The sequence below is a fragment of the Denticeps clupeoides genome, chromosome 9, assembly GCF_900700375.1.
Source record: "Denticeps clupeoides chromosome 9, fDenClu1.1, whole genome shotgun sequence".
Taxonomy (NCBI): Eukaryota; Metazoa; Chordata; class Actinopteri; order Clupeiformes; family Denticipitidae; genus Denticeps; species Denticeps clupeoides.
Window position 1 is genome coordinate 11940827 of NC_041715.1, and position 17897 is coordinate 11958723.

Here is a 17897-nt window from a genome sequence, read left to right on the forward strand (position 1 = left end):
GTGCCTCTTGGGTTGAAGTTAAGTTGACATTTACCAATGATAAGTTTTGGCTTTAGATCTTTCTAGAACCGTGCCATCCTTTGGGGCCGTGGTGGCGTAGTGGTTAACGAAGTAGCCCCATTATCAGAAGGTTACCGGTTTCAAATCCCGATCCCACTTAGTAAATAAAGTAAATAAATGAATATCCTCAATGCATTAAAATCCACATTCTCATTTGCTGTGTCTTTTACTGCAGTTTTGTCAGTGCAGTAAATTTGATAATACTGCCACTAGAAGGTTGTTTTGGTCAAGTGCAACCACTGGTCCATTTACAAAGCTTCCTCCAGGACAAAGGTGCAACCGAAAACCACAAAATGCAACACAAGTGCATATATGACTACAAAAAAAGTAAAAGAGACGGACAGCCAGATATGCAAGGATATTAATTTATCTTTTGGTTTCGGGATTTGTGCCTTTTGTGTTGATCCACCTTTTTTGAAGGACAAAAATTCTGCTTCCAGAATTTACAGTATTCTGGAAAAAAAATAAAAAATACAACCTAAGTGAATATATGAATACATAATCCATAAACATTTGCTCAAACATATGAATGTAGAGGTTGCAGAGGGGAGCAGATTGTGTGAGGGGCCGTATTTCCAGCCGCAGCCAGGAGGTGGCGACTGTGTCCCGGTCCCGATACAGTGACGCGCGGTGGGCGGGTCCTGCCAGGAAGTCGCTCTGTTTCCAAACCGAGACACTGACACGCTCCTCGGGTGAGTTTTATTCACCCTCATTACACGCTGGCAATGTGTGGGAATTCATATCGGACATGAGCTGCACAGCACATGCGTTTTCTTTTCTATTCATTTCTTCGTTCTTTCCTACAAAGTAGATAGCGGAGGTTTGACAGTTTGCGGCGGTGAACACGAACACAGGAAGTGACCGGTGGGACTCCAGCCTCGGGGGGCTTTCTCGAGCTTTGCAGGTATTTACCAGGCACCTGCACCTGCACAATTCAACCCCAAATCAGTCCAGTCGTCGTGCGACGTGTCGGGGCGTCTGTCATGGGGTGTGAATTGTTGAATGGGGTGGTAGTAGCCTAGTGGGTAACACACTCGCCTGTGAACCAGAAGACCCAGGTTCAAATCCCACTTACTACCTTTGTGTCCCTGAGCAAGACACTTAACCCTAACTTGCTCCAGGGGGGGACTGTCCCTGTAACTACTGACTGTAAGTCGCTCTGGATAAGGGCGTCTGGTAAATGCTGTAAATGTAAATGTCTGTGATTGCTGGTAGCTTCGAGCTTCCCATCTCTCCTCAACCCACAAAAAAGAACAGTTAAGTTACAGAAAGTTTCAAAGTTTCTACCACAATACTTCCATAATGATAACAAGTCTGCATACCGGTGTATATATATAGTCCCCAGTATTGTGAAGAGCCTCTTGAGATTCTCTCTCTCTCCCTCTCCCTCTCCAGAGAAGGGCTGCCTCCCTGTTATCTGGAATCCTGCGGAGTAGGTCATAGTTTTTAGCGCCGCCTACTGGTTTGTGTTCGAATTAAAAGCGATTTCCTTAGACCTCCATGATGGACAAGACTTCTCCTTTCCTGACCTCGTGGCTACACACACACACACACACACACACACTGGTATGCAGAATTGTTGGTAGAATCATATCTCAGGCCAGTCTGTTCTTGTAACTCCCTCAGCTTTGCTGATCCTCTGCTTTTTTGTGGGTTGAGGAGAGATCGGAAGCTCGAATTGATATATATAGAGTATCCATTACCCGGTATTGTGATGAACCTCTTGAATATACTGGTGTGCAGGATCATACACGTGGCCTTAAAGGCCGTCAGAAGAAGTTTACAATGTTGAAATGGAGTCTATAGAGGATGGGTGGTTCGGGTTGATATTGACAGCAATAAATCAGGAAAAGGATTATTCCCATGAGAAGTGGCATGTAATTGTTACACTTAAGTAATTACAGTATAATTAGAATTTTTACCCGGAGTATCTAACTAACCTTCTTTGCTGTTACAGACATGACAGTTTTCAGCAACTGCACAGTTGTTCTTGACTTGAAGAACTTGCCCTTCAAGGAGAAGAAGAAGCTGAATCTGGCCATAACAGACAATGGAGGAAGCATCTCTTACGTTGTCAACACACAGGTCATTGTCTGACCCTGGATAAATGCTTAGTATGATATGTACTGAAGTCTGACTGTATGGTTCTTTTTCTCTAAAGTGCACCTTCATAGCAACAGGCAGTTGGGACAACCTGAGCTCCAGTCGGCAGCGGAGCGCTCAGAAGCACCAGATCCCGGTGGTGAATCTGCAGTACATATGGGACTGCCTGGAGAAGGGCGTCCTCCTTCCTACAGGAGAGCATTGCCTGACTGCTCCAGCCCCCACACCCTACTCTACAACATCCTTCCTGCCGGGTACGGTCTCCCTGTAGTCCAGCCCCACCAGCGTTTTTACAGCACCTCTTCGACAAGATCCAGCCATAAACTGGTGTTGGACGTATGATTCATGCATTCCAGTTCACCGTCTCACCATGTAACCTTATTCTTAAGCACACATAACATGAAGTTGAACTATCTGCCAGTTGCTGACAGGGTGCGGTCTGTAGGTTGGTCTGCCTGACAAATGCTAAGTTCATTGATTTAGCGCGAGGTGTTGTTTATCCAGGGCATTGAGTTTCTTTTCTGCCTGGATTGTGCAACATGTCTTGTGTGTTCTCGTCCACATTAAGGCTCAAGCTGTTCAACAGCTGTCAAGCAGTCCAAAGAGCAGACTTTGCCTGAGAGGGATCAAGAGAAGGACCCGTCCCACCGGTACACATTCCTCATTAAGCTGTGCACTTCTTTTCATTTTGAATTAAGTATTTGCAGTGCTGTGCAGCGTTGCCTAATGAGACTCTTGTACACTGTTCTGTGTTTGGTCCCATGTAGAGTTTACTCTGAAAATGACAGAGACCTGCCGGCCTTTCCATCTCTCTTTGAAGTGGCCAAGTACTCGCTTTTTGAGAAGGTGATTTTTAATGGCTGCCTGTGATCTATTGATTTGATGTCTAATTTTTCAGCACAGAGGAATTTTGAAAGATAATTGTGATAATTGATAAATTGTAGGTCAATATACTTTCATCATTGATATCTAATGTGTATTTGTTGATGTCATCTGGACATATATGATAGCCACTGTTTACATTTAACCACTGCTTACAATACCTATTGATGCTACAGTCATGCTGTGTGATATAAATATATATGTGTGTGTGTGTGTGTGTGCATGTGAAGGTTCAGACCAGGACATGGTCAGTACTGGAACTGCAGAGTGCCCAAGGAAAACAGGAGCGGGAGTTCCGTGTTGTTCGCTACGTAAAAGAGGTAGATTATGTAATTCATCCAATTTTCTCGCCAACAATGTATGAAGAAAAATTGTATCTCTACTATAATCAATTAATAAGAAAGTGACTATCGTGCACTGTTGGAAAAAATGCAGAGAAGATCATGGAGAACCATAATTTGGAATCTGGAAATTAAGATCAGATGCAGCATAGATCACATCTGAATAGCTGAGCTTTATAGGGACTATGTAATAATTACAATGTTCAAGATGACAGCAAGGATGCCACTGAAATGAATGTATGATGATGTATTTCAGACAAAAGTGGTGCAGGATAAGTTGGTGTTCCTCTCTTGCTCTGAGGATGCACTGGAGACTTACCTGCAGCTGAGGAGGGACCTGCAGAACTCAGGCTTCACTTTGAAAACAGCCCTTCCCCCAGAGCACAGTGATATGGGGTCTCTCAGCCTGCAGAAGGTCAGTCATTAGTTGAATCAGTAGTTTTTTTTTTTTTTTTAATCCTGAATACGTTTTCAGTCCTTCGTTATATAATAATAAGATTGCATTACAATGGCCTACAAAATATTACAAGTGGCTAGGAAGCAATGAAAAATTTATTTTTTGAGTTAAAATGTAGCTTATGCATTTTGTGTGATGTTGATTGCCAGCTGCTGTTGGAGGAGAAGCTGAACTCCAGTACAGTGTCACAGGAAGTGGGCGTGTTTGTTGAGTTGCTATGGACGGAAGCCCTTGGTTGCCTGAGCAGCATTCTTACTGTCCCTGTCACCAGCATCAGTCTCAATGATGTAAGCCAGTCCATATTTCAAAATCTCACTTCATGTCACCCCAGACCAGCAAACACCAGCAGTGTTGGTGTGTGTGTGTGTGTGTGTGTGTGTATCATCAGTGTGCAGTTTATCCCACCAATCAGGGTGGTGCTTTACTGAGGAAGGGGTGGAGGAAAAGGGTGCCATCAAACATAACAGAACAGTAGCCTTGATAAGAAACAGATTTCTTGATATGAAAGAATCAGAATAGCAGATATTTGTAAACTGCTGATAGGATCTTCTACTGATTTATTTAGTTTAGACTAATTGTTATTGCATCTCCACATGTCCTTCCCAAAGTGACAGTTTGTTGTAGGCTATCCACCTGCGTAATAGTTTAGTGTCTTCAAGATTAAAATGAAAAAAGTTGCATTGATACACTGTAGGTGTAGATTATTATGAGGTGACCAATGTGCAAGGTCAGAGTTCAGTTTATCTTGAATTTTTTTTAGGTTGGTCGGGTGGAGGGTTTGCTGCTGCAGGTGCAGAGGACAGAGGGCGAGGTGGAAGTCATGGCTCTGCTGAAGGAGGTTCGTTCTTTGATGCCTCACACTCTGCCAGACACAACCCCTAAAGCCAGACTCATCTCCCAGATCCTCGACCTCTGCCAGGTAACACACTCCCTTGCCTCAGTTAACATGCACAGTGACCATGCATGCAAATCATATTGTGCCATGCTGCACCCTATTAATAGGTCAGTCGGTGAAAGGAATGGTAAATTCTATCAGACCCGATGTGTTCTTGTGGCTCAGTGTGTTCTGATATTTCTGATGCATATGCACAACGTATCATAAACCCAGCAGCTAAGGTAACATGCTGCATGACTGAATGGTGAGATGGGGTGATCCTTCACCCCCATCTGGGTCTCAGATCAATGGACAAAAACACACGGAAACCCTGTTTGAAAAAAAGAATAAAATTTTTTTTGAGAAAAAAACAATTCTAGTTAAAAAAAAAAAAAAAAAAAACATCATTTGCACAAGCGGGCTGTCTAAACTTCCTCTTTTTGTTTTTTTGAAGACCTGATCTCAGTAGCTGTGGCTAGTTCATTGGCACACAAAACAACACATATTTTATAATAACCACTGACCTGCGTCTGTCTGACGGACGTCCGGGACTTCAAAACAAGGCTTAAAACCAGGCAGTTGGAACAAAATCCTTAATCGGTCTTTGACTGACGTCGAGCTTGGTTGCTTCGATCGTTTTCAGCTGGTCAGAGATGTGATGAGTGTGAGTGAGGCCACGATGAGGAGCCCCAGTCCCACCAGTTTGGGGAAATACCGAGCCCTGAGATGCAGTATTGAATGTGTTCCCTCTGGGAGCTCAGAGTTTCTTTCTGTGACCCGGCTGCTACAGGACAACAACTATTCTAGGTGGGATATCAATTATATTACACTGTTATAAGCTGTTATAAGCCCTACTCTGTAATCTGGTTTTAAATACGTGTGTGTGTTCTCCTTCCAGGACAGTCAATATTCAGCAAGTCCTACGTGTGAGCAGAGGGGTGGAGCTTCAGGTGTTTAAGGAAGAGCTTGGACACATCAAGCCCCTGCTACATTCCTCTAGCCCCAAGAGCTTTATGGGAATTTTGTCTCGGTGCGAATGTCATACCGATTCATCCTTACATCCACAGTGATGAGAGCGATGCTAATATTATGCCTCTTTTGTTTAGAGGTCTTCTGTTACCAAGGGTGGCAGTGGAGCATCATGGGATTGAGCGTACAGATGTTGGTTACCTTGGGAGTGGAATTTACTTCAGCGACTCGTTTAGGTAATAAATGACCTAAATTGGGTTATAATTGGGTTAATTGTGGGGTTTTCACTTTCTATAGGAGACACATTTTTGTCCACCATCTACATGATTTTTGAGGTAAAAGTTGGGTTTTGTTGGGGTTGTTGGGTGTAACAGCACCAGTATGAAATACTCGACTGCCAGCTCCACTGACGGCTCTCGTCTCCTCCTGGTGTGTGATGTGGCTCTGGGTCGCTGCAAAGACGTCCTGAAGAAGGACACGACTCTGAGTAGTGCTCCTGTGGGCTTCAACAGTGTACATGGAGTTCAGTGTTCACCGGAATGCCATTCTGAATTTGAGGTGCCTTTACAGTCTTTCTTTCTTTCTTCTTGAAAACACATGTGCTGAGACAACACTTGTGTTTGATCAGGATGACGAGTTTGTGGTCTATAGCACCGACCAGGTGAGGATGAAATACGTTGTCCAGTACACTCTGGAGGAAGATCTGCTGATAGAGTTCATGCCAACCGTGGACACCACTGTGGAGCTGAGCCCACCGACAGCTCAATCTGACCTGTGTGAGTGATAAATATCTCATCCACAGTAAGGTCAGTAGGGTCAACAGGGGTTCTGTAAGACACGTATTGTGTAACAAGAGGAAGGCTTCGTCTGAAATTTGCATTTCTGTGTGCTTGATTATTGTTCTAAATTAATTCTTTGTTAGAAATGTATTGTCTTGTCCTGTGCTTATGACTACAGTGTCCATTGATGATCAAGAGGAGGAGTGTAAGAACCCACTCGAGGAAGTGACTGCAGGGCTACTGGACAGCAGCGGTCAGACCCTCCCCCTGCAGGCTGTTCACGTGAAGTGTAAGTTAGTGGATCTCCTGTCTCAGGTAAGAAGGGAGTTGATGATCATATCAGTGACTAATTTTTCGTGCCATGCCATAACATTGGCCAAATTCTCTGGTCCTCAGGTTGTCATCTTCCAAACATATTCCAACCCTAGTTTGGTGCCCATTGAGGCCAAGTATGTGTTCCCACTTGAAGAGTCCGCAGCTGTGTGTGGCTTTGAAGCCTTCATCAATGGGAAACACGTGATTGGGGAGGTGCGACAAACCAGGTCTTAAGAGGATCTGGAGGAGTTCAGTTTTTTTTAAATACACATTTAAATCATATAGTATAGTGTGGATGGACAATTGGACTGACAAACACATTGACCATTTTCTTTTGTACGGTTATCTGATTTTAGCTGAAGTTAAGCTAGACTGCCAAATACAATTAGGATGATTATTCTTTAAAATATTGTGGTGTTTACATGGCCTATCCTTCCAGGTAAAGGAAAAAGAGCAGGCACATAAAGAGTACAGACAGGCCATAGAGAAGGGCCATGGAGCCTACCTGATGGACCAAGCTGCCCCTGTACGTCTTTCAGTATTTCTATATACATTCATATGAAAGCATGGAACCATTTATCACTTTCCTTTCTATACCATGTGTATATTAAGTGATCTTAATATCAACATATGCAACATTCAACCCCCAGATCTGAAAACCCTCATGAAAAATACACTTAACTTGTTGTTATATATGGCAAACTGAACGTATAATTAGGGATTTAAGTCACTTTGAGGAGAAGTGAAGAAATACAAATGCTACGTTTGGAGGGGTCTGACTGGTGGGATTATGTGAACATTGACTGTTGTCTCCTCTTGATAAAATGTGAATGCACCTATTACCAGGATGTGTTCACCATCAGTGTGGGAAACTTACCTCCTGGTGCCACAGTTTTGATCAAAGTCACCTTCCTTTGTGAGCTGCTGGTGAGGGCAGGCTCCATCTTCTTCCAGCTTCCTGGCAGCGTGGCACCATGGCAAGAGAGTTCGGCTCTCAATGAGAGAACACAGGTGGGTGTGGCCTTCTGCTCTCACACAGCTCTTTGTAAATAGTTGACATTTTATTGTATGTTTTACTAGATGATTATTTGCATTTTAGGGTACAGTTGAAAAGGTGTGTGTAAATGAATCCCACTCAGACAGGTTAGTGTTTTGATGTTTGTATTTAAAGTGCATATATTATCTATAATTTCTCTTTTATTATTTCTTGCTTATTACTGAAGACAATCAAGATAGTTTGTATATGTCTTATTAATTTTTTTTTATATATTGGCCTACTGGTCATCACTCATCACATTCACTGTTTACCTCTTTTCTTAATTATTGTTCCAGCTATTGTTAAGATTGTCTTCTGTCAACTCTAACCATTATTTCCCTTTCATGTTCCTTTGCCATTTTTGGTAAAATGCTTCTTTATCCTGTTTTTCTGTATATGTGTACACCAGTTTGCTCACTTGACAGTTACTACTGTAGCTATAATTACATCTTTAACAGGGTTGTTTCTGTTCAGGGAGTTTTCCTTTGATGCATCTATTGAAATGCCTTATGAGATCACCAGTCTGCGCTGTGACACACACCAAATTAAAATTAAGGTCTCTATGAGTTTTCCTATGACTATTTATTACCATTAAAATGTTTAGATTGCTAAAATATATTTATCAAAGTATATTTTCTTGTAAAATTGAAAAGGTAAACAGTAATGTGTTTTTGTGGACAGAGAACGGACTGTAAAGCCGTGATCAGCACATTGCCTGGACAGATGCTGGGTTCTGACGGGTTCCATCTCTACATCACCTTGTCTGAGATGCATATGCCTAGAATGTGGGTAGAGAACCATCCAAATAAGGACAGTCAGGTTAGACAGTCATGTTCACTCATTCTCTTTCTTTCTTCATGGAAGAAGTCATCTTAATAACATTTTGTCTGTTTTCAGGCCTGCATGCTGGTGTTCTACCCACATTTTGATAGCTGCAGGGAGGATGGTTCTGTAGGCGAGGTGATCATTCTGCTGGACACCTCAGGATCCATGCAAACGGAGGCTGCACTGAACGCGCGTAAGATCGCCCTTCAGGCTCTCAAGAAACTCGACTCACAAGTCAAGCTCAGTGTATTGTCCTTCGGTACTGGTACGTTTCTGAGATACATTGGATGGCTTTGTTCACAAGATAAGTGTGCTTAATTGCCAGTAAATCTCAGGTGGTTGGTGATATGTTTTGTACAGACCAAACAGAGGCTTTCCTCCAGCCCCAACTTGTAAAAGAGGCTTATGAACCAGCTAAAAAATTCATCATGGTTAGTTCTTACAATATAAAAAAAGAAGCTGATATTTTGTTATGAATACCGCTTATTCTCTTGAATACATTGTCTTAATTTTAATGCCTCTGTGCATGTATGGTCATTCTCTTCTGTTGTTAGTCCTCCCCACCTGTTGGTGGCAGCACTGAACTGTGGAGGCCTCTGCGCAGCCTCAGTCTGCTGCCTCCTTCTAAAGGGGTGAGGAACGTGCTGCTGATCTCAGATGGCCACATCCACAACCCAGCCTTGACCCTGCAGCTGGTCCAAAACAACAGCTCTCACACACGCCTCTTCACCTGTGGCCTCAGGTGAGTCGCCAGCCCTGCCTGTGTTACCTGCATTACGAGCTGAAACCCCACCGTTTAAAACCAACAACACACACACTTTCTTATTCACCATACTAGCTCTGTTTCTCTATGTTCCATGTACCACCCTAAAACTATGAAGTTACTCAAATATCCTCAGTTTGCCTTAATATATCATTTATTATAGTGACATACAATCCACAATTTTGCTTAAATCAGTGCTATTATTGATTATGCTAAAAAAATTTACAATGACAATAAAGGCATCTTGGATGTGTGTCTGTGTCTTCAGCAAAACTGCCAATCGTCACATGCTTCGTACCCTTGCACAGGCAGGAGGTGGAGCCTATGAATTTTTTGACACAAAAACAAAACACACATGGAGAGAGAAGGTATTTTTTTTTTACTTAATTTTTTAATTGCACTGAGCATTCTGCAATTCGTCATTATCGGTGACCGTTTTCTCCTTCCTTTCTGTCCTTCCTCTTTGGAAGGTGGAGTCCCAGGTCAAACGAATGGCATCTGCTGGCTGCAGCTCTGTAGCAGTAAAGTGGCAGCAGTTCAACCCGACAGCGCCCCCTCCGGTACAGGCCCCCTCACAGCTCCACGCTCTCTTCAGTGACTGCCAAACACTGGTCTACGGCTTCATGCCCCACTGCACCCAGGTGAACAGAAACGGAGGTTACCAAGGCGGGTGCAAAGTTTTTTTTTATGTAACTAAAGGTCCTGTGCCCTATAGGCCATGCTGATTGGATATCTTTGTGGGAAAAAGATTACGACCATAGTCTCCACCACCGAGCTGCAGAAAACTAAAGGCACAGTAAGTACTTCTCAATTCCAATAGAAGATTTATTGTCACTTATTGACTCTGTGTCTTTGTGTGTATTATATATCTATGTCTTTTTGTCTGTCTACCCAGTTCCTACACAAGCTGACAGCAAGAGCGATCATCAGGGACTATGAAGATGGTGTCCTAAACACCAATGAGGCTGAACATGAGGTAGAATAGGTTCAAGTTGTTTATATGAGACCAGTGTGAATGTGTTTCGCAGCCCTTCTGCATTTTCTGACTCTGTAACAGGGGAAGAAAGCTGAGCTGAAGTCCTACATCATTGACTTGAGTAAAGAGTTCTCCATCTTGTCCCAGTACACCAGCTTTGTTGCCATCGAGGAAAGGGTACCTGCAAATAAAATAAAATTTGCAATGAATTCACGATTATCTATTTTTGCACATTACCTTTTTTGTCCCTTTTGTCCCTAAAACCTAAATTCTGTTGTTCAGGATGCTGAGAAGCCTGACTCAGGTTTCACAGACATCCCCAAACTCATTGCAGAAGAGGATATGGACCTTCTTCCTTACATGAACTGGGAGATCGAGGAGGAGGATGAGGAGGAGGAGGATGAGGTAAAAAAATTACCCTAAAATAAATAAGTTGAGTGTCCAATTCTGAAGATTTGAAAAAATTAGAAAAATAAATAAATAACTAAATAAAAAATAAGGAACCATGAACCATTAATATTGTTCCCCAAAAAATTCACTAGATGCATCAATGTTAAAAATGTTTCAAGCATGGACAAAACAGGCATAAATAAACTGACATATTTGTATGATGACATGTTGAATTAATGTATTTTTATGTCTGTTTGTATCTATCTAATCTGTTTATCTTGTCTATCTAACAGGCAACTTTTAAATCTCTTTCTTGTCTTTTGCAGGATTTGGGTTTTGGGTTTTTTGACTTTTATGATGCAAGTGAAACCGTCCTGCCTGAAAATTCCCTTAGTGACCATTCTGAAAATTATGAAAGCTGTCTCTTGAATGACAAGCTTTCTCTTGAAGGCTCTTGTATGCTTGAGCTAGCCCATATTGAACCCCCCTGTCTTGAGGAACCCCCCCCAAAAAATGAACTAGAACCCTGTTATATGGAGGCACCTCATAGGCTTTTTGGTGCAGCTGCCCCAGCTTTTGCTAATTTTTGCCCCACAGCTCCTGCTCCTGGTGCTTTTGGTCCTCCATTATCATCTACATTCGTTTCTGCTCCTCCTCTTCTCAGACCTTCTTCATTTCTTCCTAAACCTCACGTCGATGCTTGTTTTGGCTCAGCATTTTCTGCTTCACTTTTCCATGCACCACCTCCACCTCCTCCTGCTGCTTCCCTGCGGTTTGAAGCATCTCATCCTGTTTGTTCTTCAGAACTTGGTAGTATTTGGACCCCTGCTCCTTTTCAGCAGTCAGCATCTCCTGTTGACATTGCTGTGGGTGCAGCTCCCCCAATTGCTCCTCCACCTTCTGCTGGAGGTTTTTGCTTTGGAGCCATTGGCTCTCAGTCTGGGATCAAATCCTCTCCTCTATTCCATGGAATAGTCCCACCTGTGGAGTTGAGGATTGCCTCACAAGGAGAAAAGTTAAATGCCAGATGGGAAACAGTCACAAATGAAAGTTTTCCAACACAATTCGAACGGTATGTTTCAGCAAATTAATCTTTTATTTTCTTGTCACTGAATGATTGTAATACAGTCATCTCTCAAGCAGGGTAAAGAAGTTAAGATGCAAAAAGAGGCACATGAGTGCAAAGGATTTACCTTGGTAAGTAATCAACCATGACAAAAAAAGATTTTCAGATGCTCAAAGCATAATTTTACAAACATTTTTTTAAGGATCAATGTTTTTTTCCCCGAAAACTCATGACTAAACTCCATGATTGATTAAATGACAGGCTGGAGCATGGAAACTTTTGGACGACGAACGGCATTTTGCCGTTCATGCTCACTCACACACTCATTTGCTCTTGTCCTAATCGACTTACATAAGTACTTTAAAATGTTCATTATAGAAATCTCTCATCTGGTTCACTAGGAACTGATCTGTAAATTCATACAGATTAATGAACACAACCTTTTTTAAAATATATATTACATGCCATATCTCTACCTACACCATATTTCAGAGATGATTTTTCTGATTTTGAGCAATTTCGCCCAGATATTCTTGTACAGGTTGATCTTAACAGAATCTATATTATCATTGTAGAATGACTAGATTTGCATGTTGCTGCTCCCATGGAAGTAATTCTGCAGTAAACCACCATATTCATCCACCATCACTCAGGCCATTTTCTCTTGCAAAGATCACCAGTGCATTCGTTCATTATTGAAGAATAGACCAATTTATTCTATTTTTATCTGGCCTGCTTTTATTTTCTTTTGACATTTTGAGGAATTCACAGCGCCAGATTCTACACAAATGGCTGAAAAAAGTTTTTTGGCTGCAAATGTTTTACTTTTCATTTGTAGAAGGGGGAACGTAAATAAAAAAGAATTCTCATGTCAACTCAGAACTGGACCCAATCATCCTCTTATAAACATACAATTAAGACAGTCAGAACATTTTAGGATGGGGGCAGTGGGCAGCCATGACGGGAGCAGTGTGTGGTGACGGTACTTTGCCCAGTGGCACCTTGGCGGCTCGGGATTCAAACTGGCAACCTTCTGATTTTGGGGCTGCTTCCTTAACCACCAGGCCACCACTGACACCTGAACATTCAATTCTTGCTCCCACTTCAATTTTACATACAATGAAATTTCCATTTCTGTAAGCCCCTATACAATCTAGACACAATTTTTAATGGTGTGTGTTTATATGCCAGAAATCTTTCTTTTAATGTTCTTCAAATCCCTGAACACTGGCATTAGTTTCTTGGTGTTGTGAGTGGCTGCACTTTGTTATGTCTGGATTTTTTTTTATGGAAGTGTGCACATACTTTACTAGTCCTTTACTAGCTGTAGCTTTGCTAGTCATTGTTAGTGTCACATTCCTCTCACCGATAACAGGCCATGTGTCGTCTGATTCATTAGAAGCTCAAATTGCTGAGAAAGTTAATGCACAAATGTGTGTGAAGTCAACTTGTATTTTTCTTTTAGTAATTCGTGGTTTTCACTGCTTTTTTAGTAAGTCAGAGAGTGACAAGCTACGTGACGTGAACTGGGAAGAGCTTTTCAACCTTCAGCACCAGGTGATTCCTCCATCAATGAATCCCTCATTTGCACTTTATATGTATTCGTTTGGATCCTAATAATCATTGTATGGAGTGAGATTCATTCTTTTAAATCTGCTCATTCTGGCTTAAGATACTATTAATGTTTTAGGATGGATACTGGGAATGTACTGAGAAGATAGGAAATCTCCTTGGTCTGGATATCACATACTTCTCCAGCGTTTTTCTGAAAGAAAGGGGCATTGTATCCTTAGGTAAGAAAAACATGTCTATATAGAATGACCATTTCAGCAGATGGGAAATAGGGTCTGTTATGTTATACCAGTCAGTACTTGAAGAAGTCATGGTTAAGTCTTGGACAGCAGTTCAGCATGATATATATTATTTGATTATTCTGTATTCACATCAGTTTTGTGTTCAGATTTTATTTTGATTTAAGGGCAAAAAGACATAATTGCTTTTTAAGTGTAATTCTGTAAATTATATCCTTATATAATTCATAACACCCGGAAGCTGTCAGTAATCTATGCATACTTTGAACCATGTCTTAAATAAGACTTGAACCAAGTCTTATTTAAGTAAAACTGTACTATGCTGGTTGGTTGTGAATAATGCTGGATGACCTGATCTTGAACATTTCTATTTAAAATCTCTCTCTATGTGTACCTCAAGGATATGTGAAAATGCATACAATAACATGGTCAATATACTTTCAGCTGATTCTGTGTTTTCTGAAGTGTAGAAACCATAAGAGCTCGGTTTCTTTCTCAGGGACCAGGGCCCATGCTGACATCCTGAGGCTGGTGGCCACTCTGCTGGTGCTGCAGCTGGTACGGGTAATGAAACTGGCTGAAGGGGAGCTGCTCCCATCCCTGTTTCACCTCAAGGAGGCACCAGAGCCCAGGTGAGTCATTGTATCCTCCCTCAAACACTCTGCATGCGGAAGCACATTGTTTTCTTTTTAAACAGGGTGTGTGTGCTGCAGGTCTGGGCGATGGGCTGCTGTGAAGAAGGCGGTGGACTGGGTATGTTGGGCAGACAGGCAGTACCCCTGTGTGTGCAGCCGGCTGGAGTTTGGCTGGGACTGGGAGTCCTCCACACGGCAGCTCTTGGGCTTTGATCGTCCCCATCCCCTCTCTCCACTCAACTCTGTCCTGGAGAGAAGCAGGGTTATACTTGCGCTGTAGGGGGTGATACCTGTTTTACTGATATTACATTTGTTTGTTTGATTTCATAAGAATGTCATGTATTAAAATTAGTTTGAAATTCCATCTTAAGTATATATTTGACTATATTTAAATTGCAGTATGTAAGTATTTAACGTATTTGCAGCCTAGTGAACTGACGCTTTAAAAAAGTAAATAAACTGAATGTCATTTGAATGCAATTGTTTGTTTTATTGTTGTGTCTACTGCTATAGTTATGATATAAACATGCTGTTTCTTTTGATTCAAATGAAATCATTATGAACTACACTCACTGAATTCAAAAGAGAAGATACTGCTGGAAGACATGTTGCTGAATCACAGTGTGGATTTCATTAGATTTCCTGTTTCAAAATATAATGTAGTGTAGGTCATTGTTTTATACAGGAAATAGCAATGGTAATGGGATTCAATGACTAATTTGTGATAATAAAAAACAAAGCCTTTTGTCGTTGACAGGACTAATTGAATATATACATTTTTTAAAGAATTTCCATACTTCTGTAAACAACTGTGTATTTATTCAAATTAAAATGAAAAATAGATCACATTTTCTATCCGTATAAAAACAGACCCCATTTGGTACTTCCGGGATTACGTAGCGCATGCAGACAGTTAAAGATTTAAGGCAAGATCTCAATCAACTTTATACACCTCCAAAATATACACCGGTACAAACTATATTAATAACTCATATATTTAGCATAAAATGCATGACAAAGTTATGGATTTTATTAGAGTACGTTTAAATTGATTTAACATGTCATTCAGAGAAGGTTACAGCAGAAACATACAGGAGACATTAATAGCATATGTATTGCTGGGACTGTTCATGTGGTTGTTGGGCTGTTGCCCTGCTGATCTTGTTCAGACAGGTTCAAAGATTGAGACATTGTATTCCAGGTCTCGTCAGCATGGAGTCTCATTTCTCTGAGATCCAAGAGATGACTTTGGTTTATATTCTTGAGCTTTTCTTTTATTATGTTCTCAATCTTAGTTTTCAAATGTTGCTCAGATTCTTCTGCAAATTTATCTGTATAAAAACTATGTATGTAGAGTTCATAGTCCATTCTGTTCTTAAAGCGTACAAACAATGCCCACAAAAGACAACCACCTGCAGTTAGACCTAAGCCAATGATCTGTTTAAAACAAAAACAAAAAGGCACACCTTTTAAAACATTTATAAAACATTTCATATTTTCTGTTATATGCTGAGGCAATGCTAAATTATTTTTTTCTTAAACATTTCTTTACATGAACTGAGAAGAAGCTTATGAATGCCTTTGTGGGTACTTACTGTGGATATATTTGCTTTCTTATTGAAGTAAACAGTCTCATTTAGCATCCTCGTTTCCTCTTTCTTGCATGGAATCTGCATCACTTCTGTATTATCACGAGTTGCCTTGTAGCACACGTACCAGTCCCCATCCAGAAAAACAAATGCCATCCAGAAAAGTAAAACCGAAACTGCTTCTTTCTCACTGAAACGTTTTTTGTCCATCCAAAATGTCATGTGGAATTTATTTTCCATCATATACCTCAATAAAAATATTATCAGAGGTGGCACTATCAGAAACATCACCTCGTAAGCATACACGGAAGCATCTGGCTGTGAACAGGGACACTGAAAATCTATTTCAAATATGTACTTGAGGATAAAAAAACACAAGAAGATAAAAAAAACAGATACCGCATGGCTCAGAAAAGTAGGCAATGTCTGCAGAAAAGCACTAAGATCATGATGAGGCATCCTTAAGCAAAATGTCCCTTAATGACAACTAGAAATGAATTGAAGAGCCCACCTCTAATAATTTGCAGAGAAATTCTATCACACCTATATATATCGGCTGAGGAGATCCAGAGAGGGGGGTCACCCCTGGGCACCAAACAGGCTAGGACCGCCCCCTGTAGTGCTCACCTTTTCTTTTCTTGGGACAATCATTTTTCCAGATGCCTCAAACATTCAGAAAGGGGTTCCATCAGAGAAAGTGACTTTACCCCGGTCCTCACCAGTACAGTCCCTGTACGTTTTGCAAAATATCAGTCTGTCCTTGATGTTTTCTTGGAGAGAAACTGCAGGAATCTGTGAGAACAACGCATGTAAGAAAATTATAGTACACAGGGCAGGCTTCAATGGTTGTTTACAGTAGACATTACAGTTGCCAAAATGAACAATTATTCCAAATGATTAATCTAAAAATTAAAATATAGAATAACTAAATCCTGATATGATCAATTCTGTAGCTACAGAAACACAAACAAAACCACACAAACAAATGCATGCCCTTCTTGGCCTGAAGACTACCCCTGCAACACTAAACAGTGTTTCAAAGGCTGCTGAGTGCTGTATTAAACTTACTTGATAGCTGGCACACAGTTGGGAAGGACTTTAGCACTTTTACTGTGTCTCCTGGGCTCCTCAGGTACACATCTAACAGCTGGGTTGTCTCCTCAAGGAAGAAAAAAGTTCTCTTCCTCAGAAGGAAGGCTGGGAGCCTTGTCGTGAAAGTCCAAGTGGCTTCTGATATAGTCAATGTCTGTGGGATAAAAAAATGTAGATTATGTGACAGTACTGTAGTTGTTTATTGGATAGTGTTTTGTTTAAAGTGAAAGGGAAGTGATTGTCATTGTGAAACCGGCAACCTTCTGATTGTGGGTCTGCTTCCTTACTGTCACATGTTTCCATCCATGTGACCGGGAGCAACACTGAGATGAGCTAACGTGACTCCCATAAATTGGCAAGATGGCCACTGCCAGCCGCTCAGTCATTGATTTTCATTCGTCAATTTGACTCGGCTCCTTCTCCACCTCAACCCATAACAATTATCCTGATCGTCTCCTCACCTCTCAACTCTTCCCTCTCATCCTGTTCATTCACCAATTCAACCTAGAACTTTGCAACTCACGCCAGCTGTCCTTCGCATATTGAACCAAAGGAACCTTACCTGCCTCCTTGCCTCTCGTTTGTACAAACACACGCTCACGTTCTGGTCCCACACTGGTACATGACAGAATGACTGAGCCCTCTGTTAACCCCGCGGAATTCGCCGTGTTATGTGATCAAGTGGCCTTGCCGGTCACCCTCATTGAATGTTTGTCTTTGACAACCACTTCTAACCACATTGTCATCTTTGAGTTGCAGCCTTGTGGGAGAGATTTCGGTAGGGCCTGTGTGCATACTGTGCTTCCCCTTCACACCACCATGCAGTCCCCACTGAATACCTTATGTCTTTACTTTACTTTACTTTACTTAGCAGACACTTTTATCCAAAGCGACTTACAGGAGAAAGACACCAGAAATTCTCTTTTGATTTCTA

The 17897-nt window shown here is 41.4% G+C and overlaps 1 protein-coding gene and 1 long non-coding RNA gene across 4 annotated transcripts; one reads left to right on the plus strand and one right to left on the minus strand.

Annotated features, from left to right (window-relative positions):
* The first annotated feature begins 657 nt into the window (after positions 1 to 657).
* Positions 658 to 14762, plus strand: parp4 (poly (ADP-ribose) polymerase family, member 4). Of its 3 annotated transcripts, XM_028992072.1 has the most exons (37): positions 658 to 752; positions 872 to 964; positions 2018 to 2145; positions 2222 to 2417; positions 2732 to 2813; positions 2931 to 3009; positions 3276 to 3365; positions 3643 to 3801; positions 3993 to 4130; positions 4604 to 4762; positions 5361 to 5524; positions 5616 to 5747; positions 5824 to 5922; positions 6061 to 6244; positions 6315 to 6462; positions 6644 to 6780; positions 6862 to 6993; positions 7220 to 7306; positions 7627 to 7791; positions 7880 to 7923; positions 8291 to 8372; positions 8498 to 8635; positions 8714 to 8906; positions 9002 to 9072; positions 9196 to 9383; positions 9673 to 9772; positions 9875 to 10045; positions 10120 to 10200; positions 10300 to 10380; positions 10462 to 10557; positions 10663 to 10785; positions 11097 to 11842; positions 11914 to 11967; positions 13330 to 13393; positions 13527 to 13629; positions 14147 to 14279; positions 14361 to 14762. In XM_028992072.1, exons 3-37 carry the CDS (start codon positions 2020 to 2022, stop codon positions 14560 to 14562), a joined length of 4947 nt encoding a protein of 1648 aa, XP_028847905.1. In that variant the 5' UTR covers positions 658 to 752; positions 872 to 964; positions 2018 to 2019; the 3' UTR covers positions 14563 to 14762. The 3 variants fall into 3 exon arrangements, with proteins under 3 accessions (XP_028847905.1, XP_028847903.1, XP_028847904.1); XM_028992070.1 differs by having other exon boundaries at positions 6644 to 6993; XM_028992071.1 differs by having other exon boundaries at positions 727 to 752; positions 869 to 964; positions 6644 to 6993.
* Positions 14763 to 15079: 317 nt separating this feature from the next.
* On the minus strand, positions 15080 to 16439 carry LOC114797281 (uncharacterized). Its single transcript, XR_003750833.1, has 2 exons — positions 15878 to 16439; positions 15080 to 15719 (listed from the first exon to the last, which is right to left on the minus strand). It is a non-coding gene; the product is annotated as an uncharacterized LOC114797281 (long non-coding RNA).
* Positions 16440 to 17897: the final 1458 nt, after the last annotated feature.

What these genes read in the sequence shown, in the direction of transcription:
- parp4 (XM_028992070.1), top strand. Translation starts at nt 2,020, where the DNA reads ATGACAGTTTTCAGCAACTGCACAGTTGTTCTTGACTTGAAGAACTTG. An exon ending in GACAGCTCAATCTGACCTGT is followed by an intron (nt 6,463 to 6,643) that starts GTGAGTGATAAA and finishes TTATGACTACAG; the next exon opens with TGTCCATTGATGATCAAGAG. An exon ending in CTCTCAATGAGAGAACACAG is followed by an intron (nt 7,792 to 7,879) that starts GTGGGTGTGGCC and finishes TTTGCATTTTAG; the next exon opens with GGTACAGTTGAAAAGGTGTG.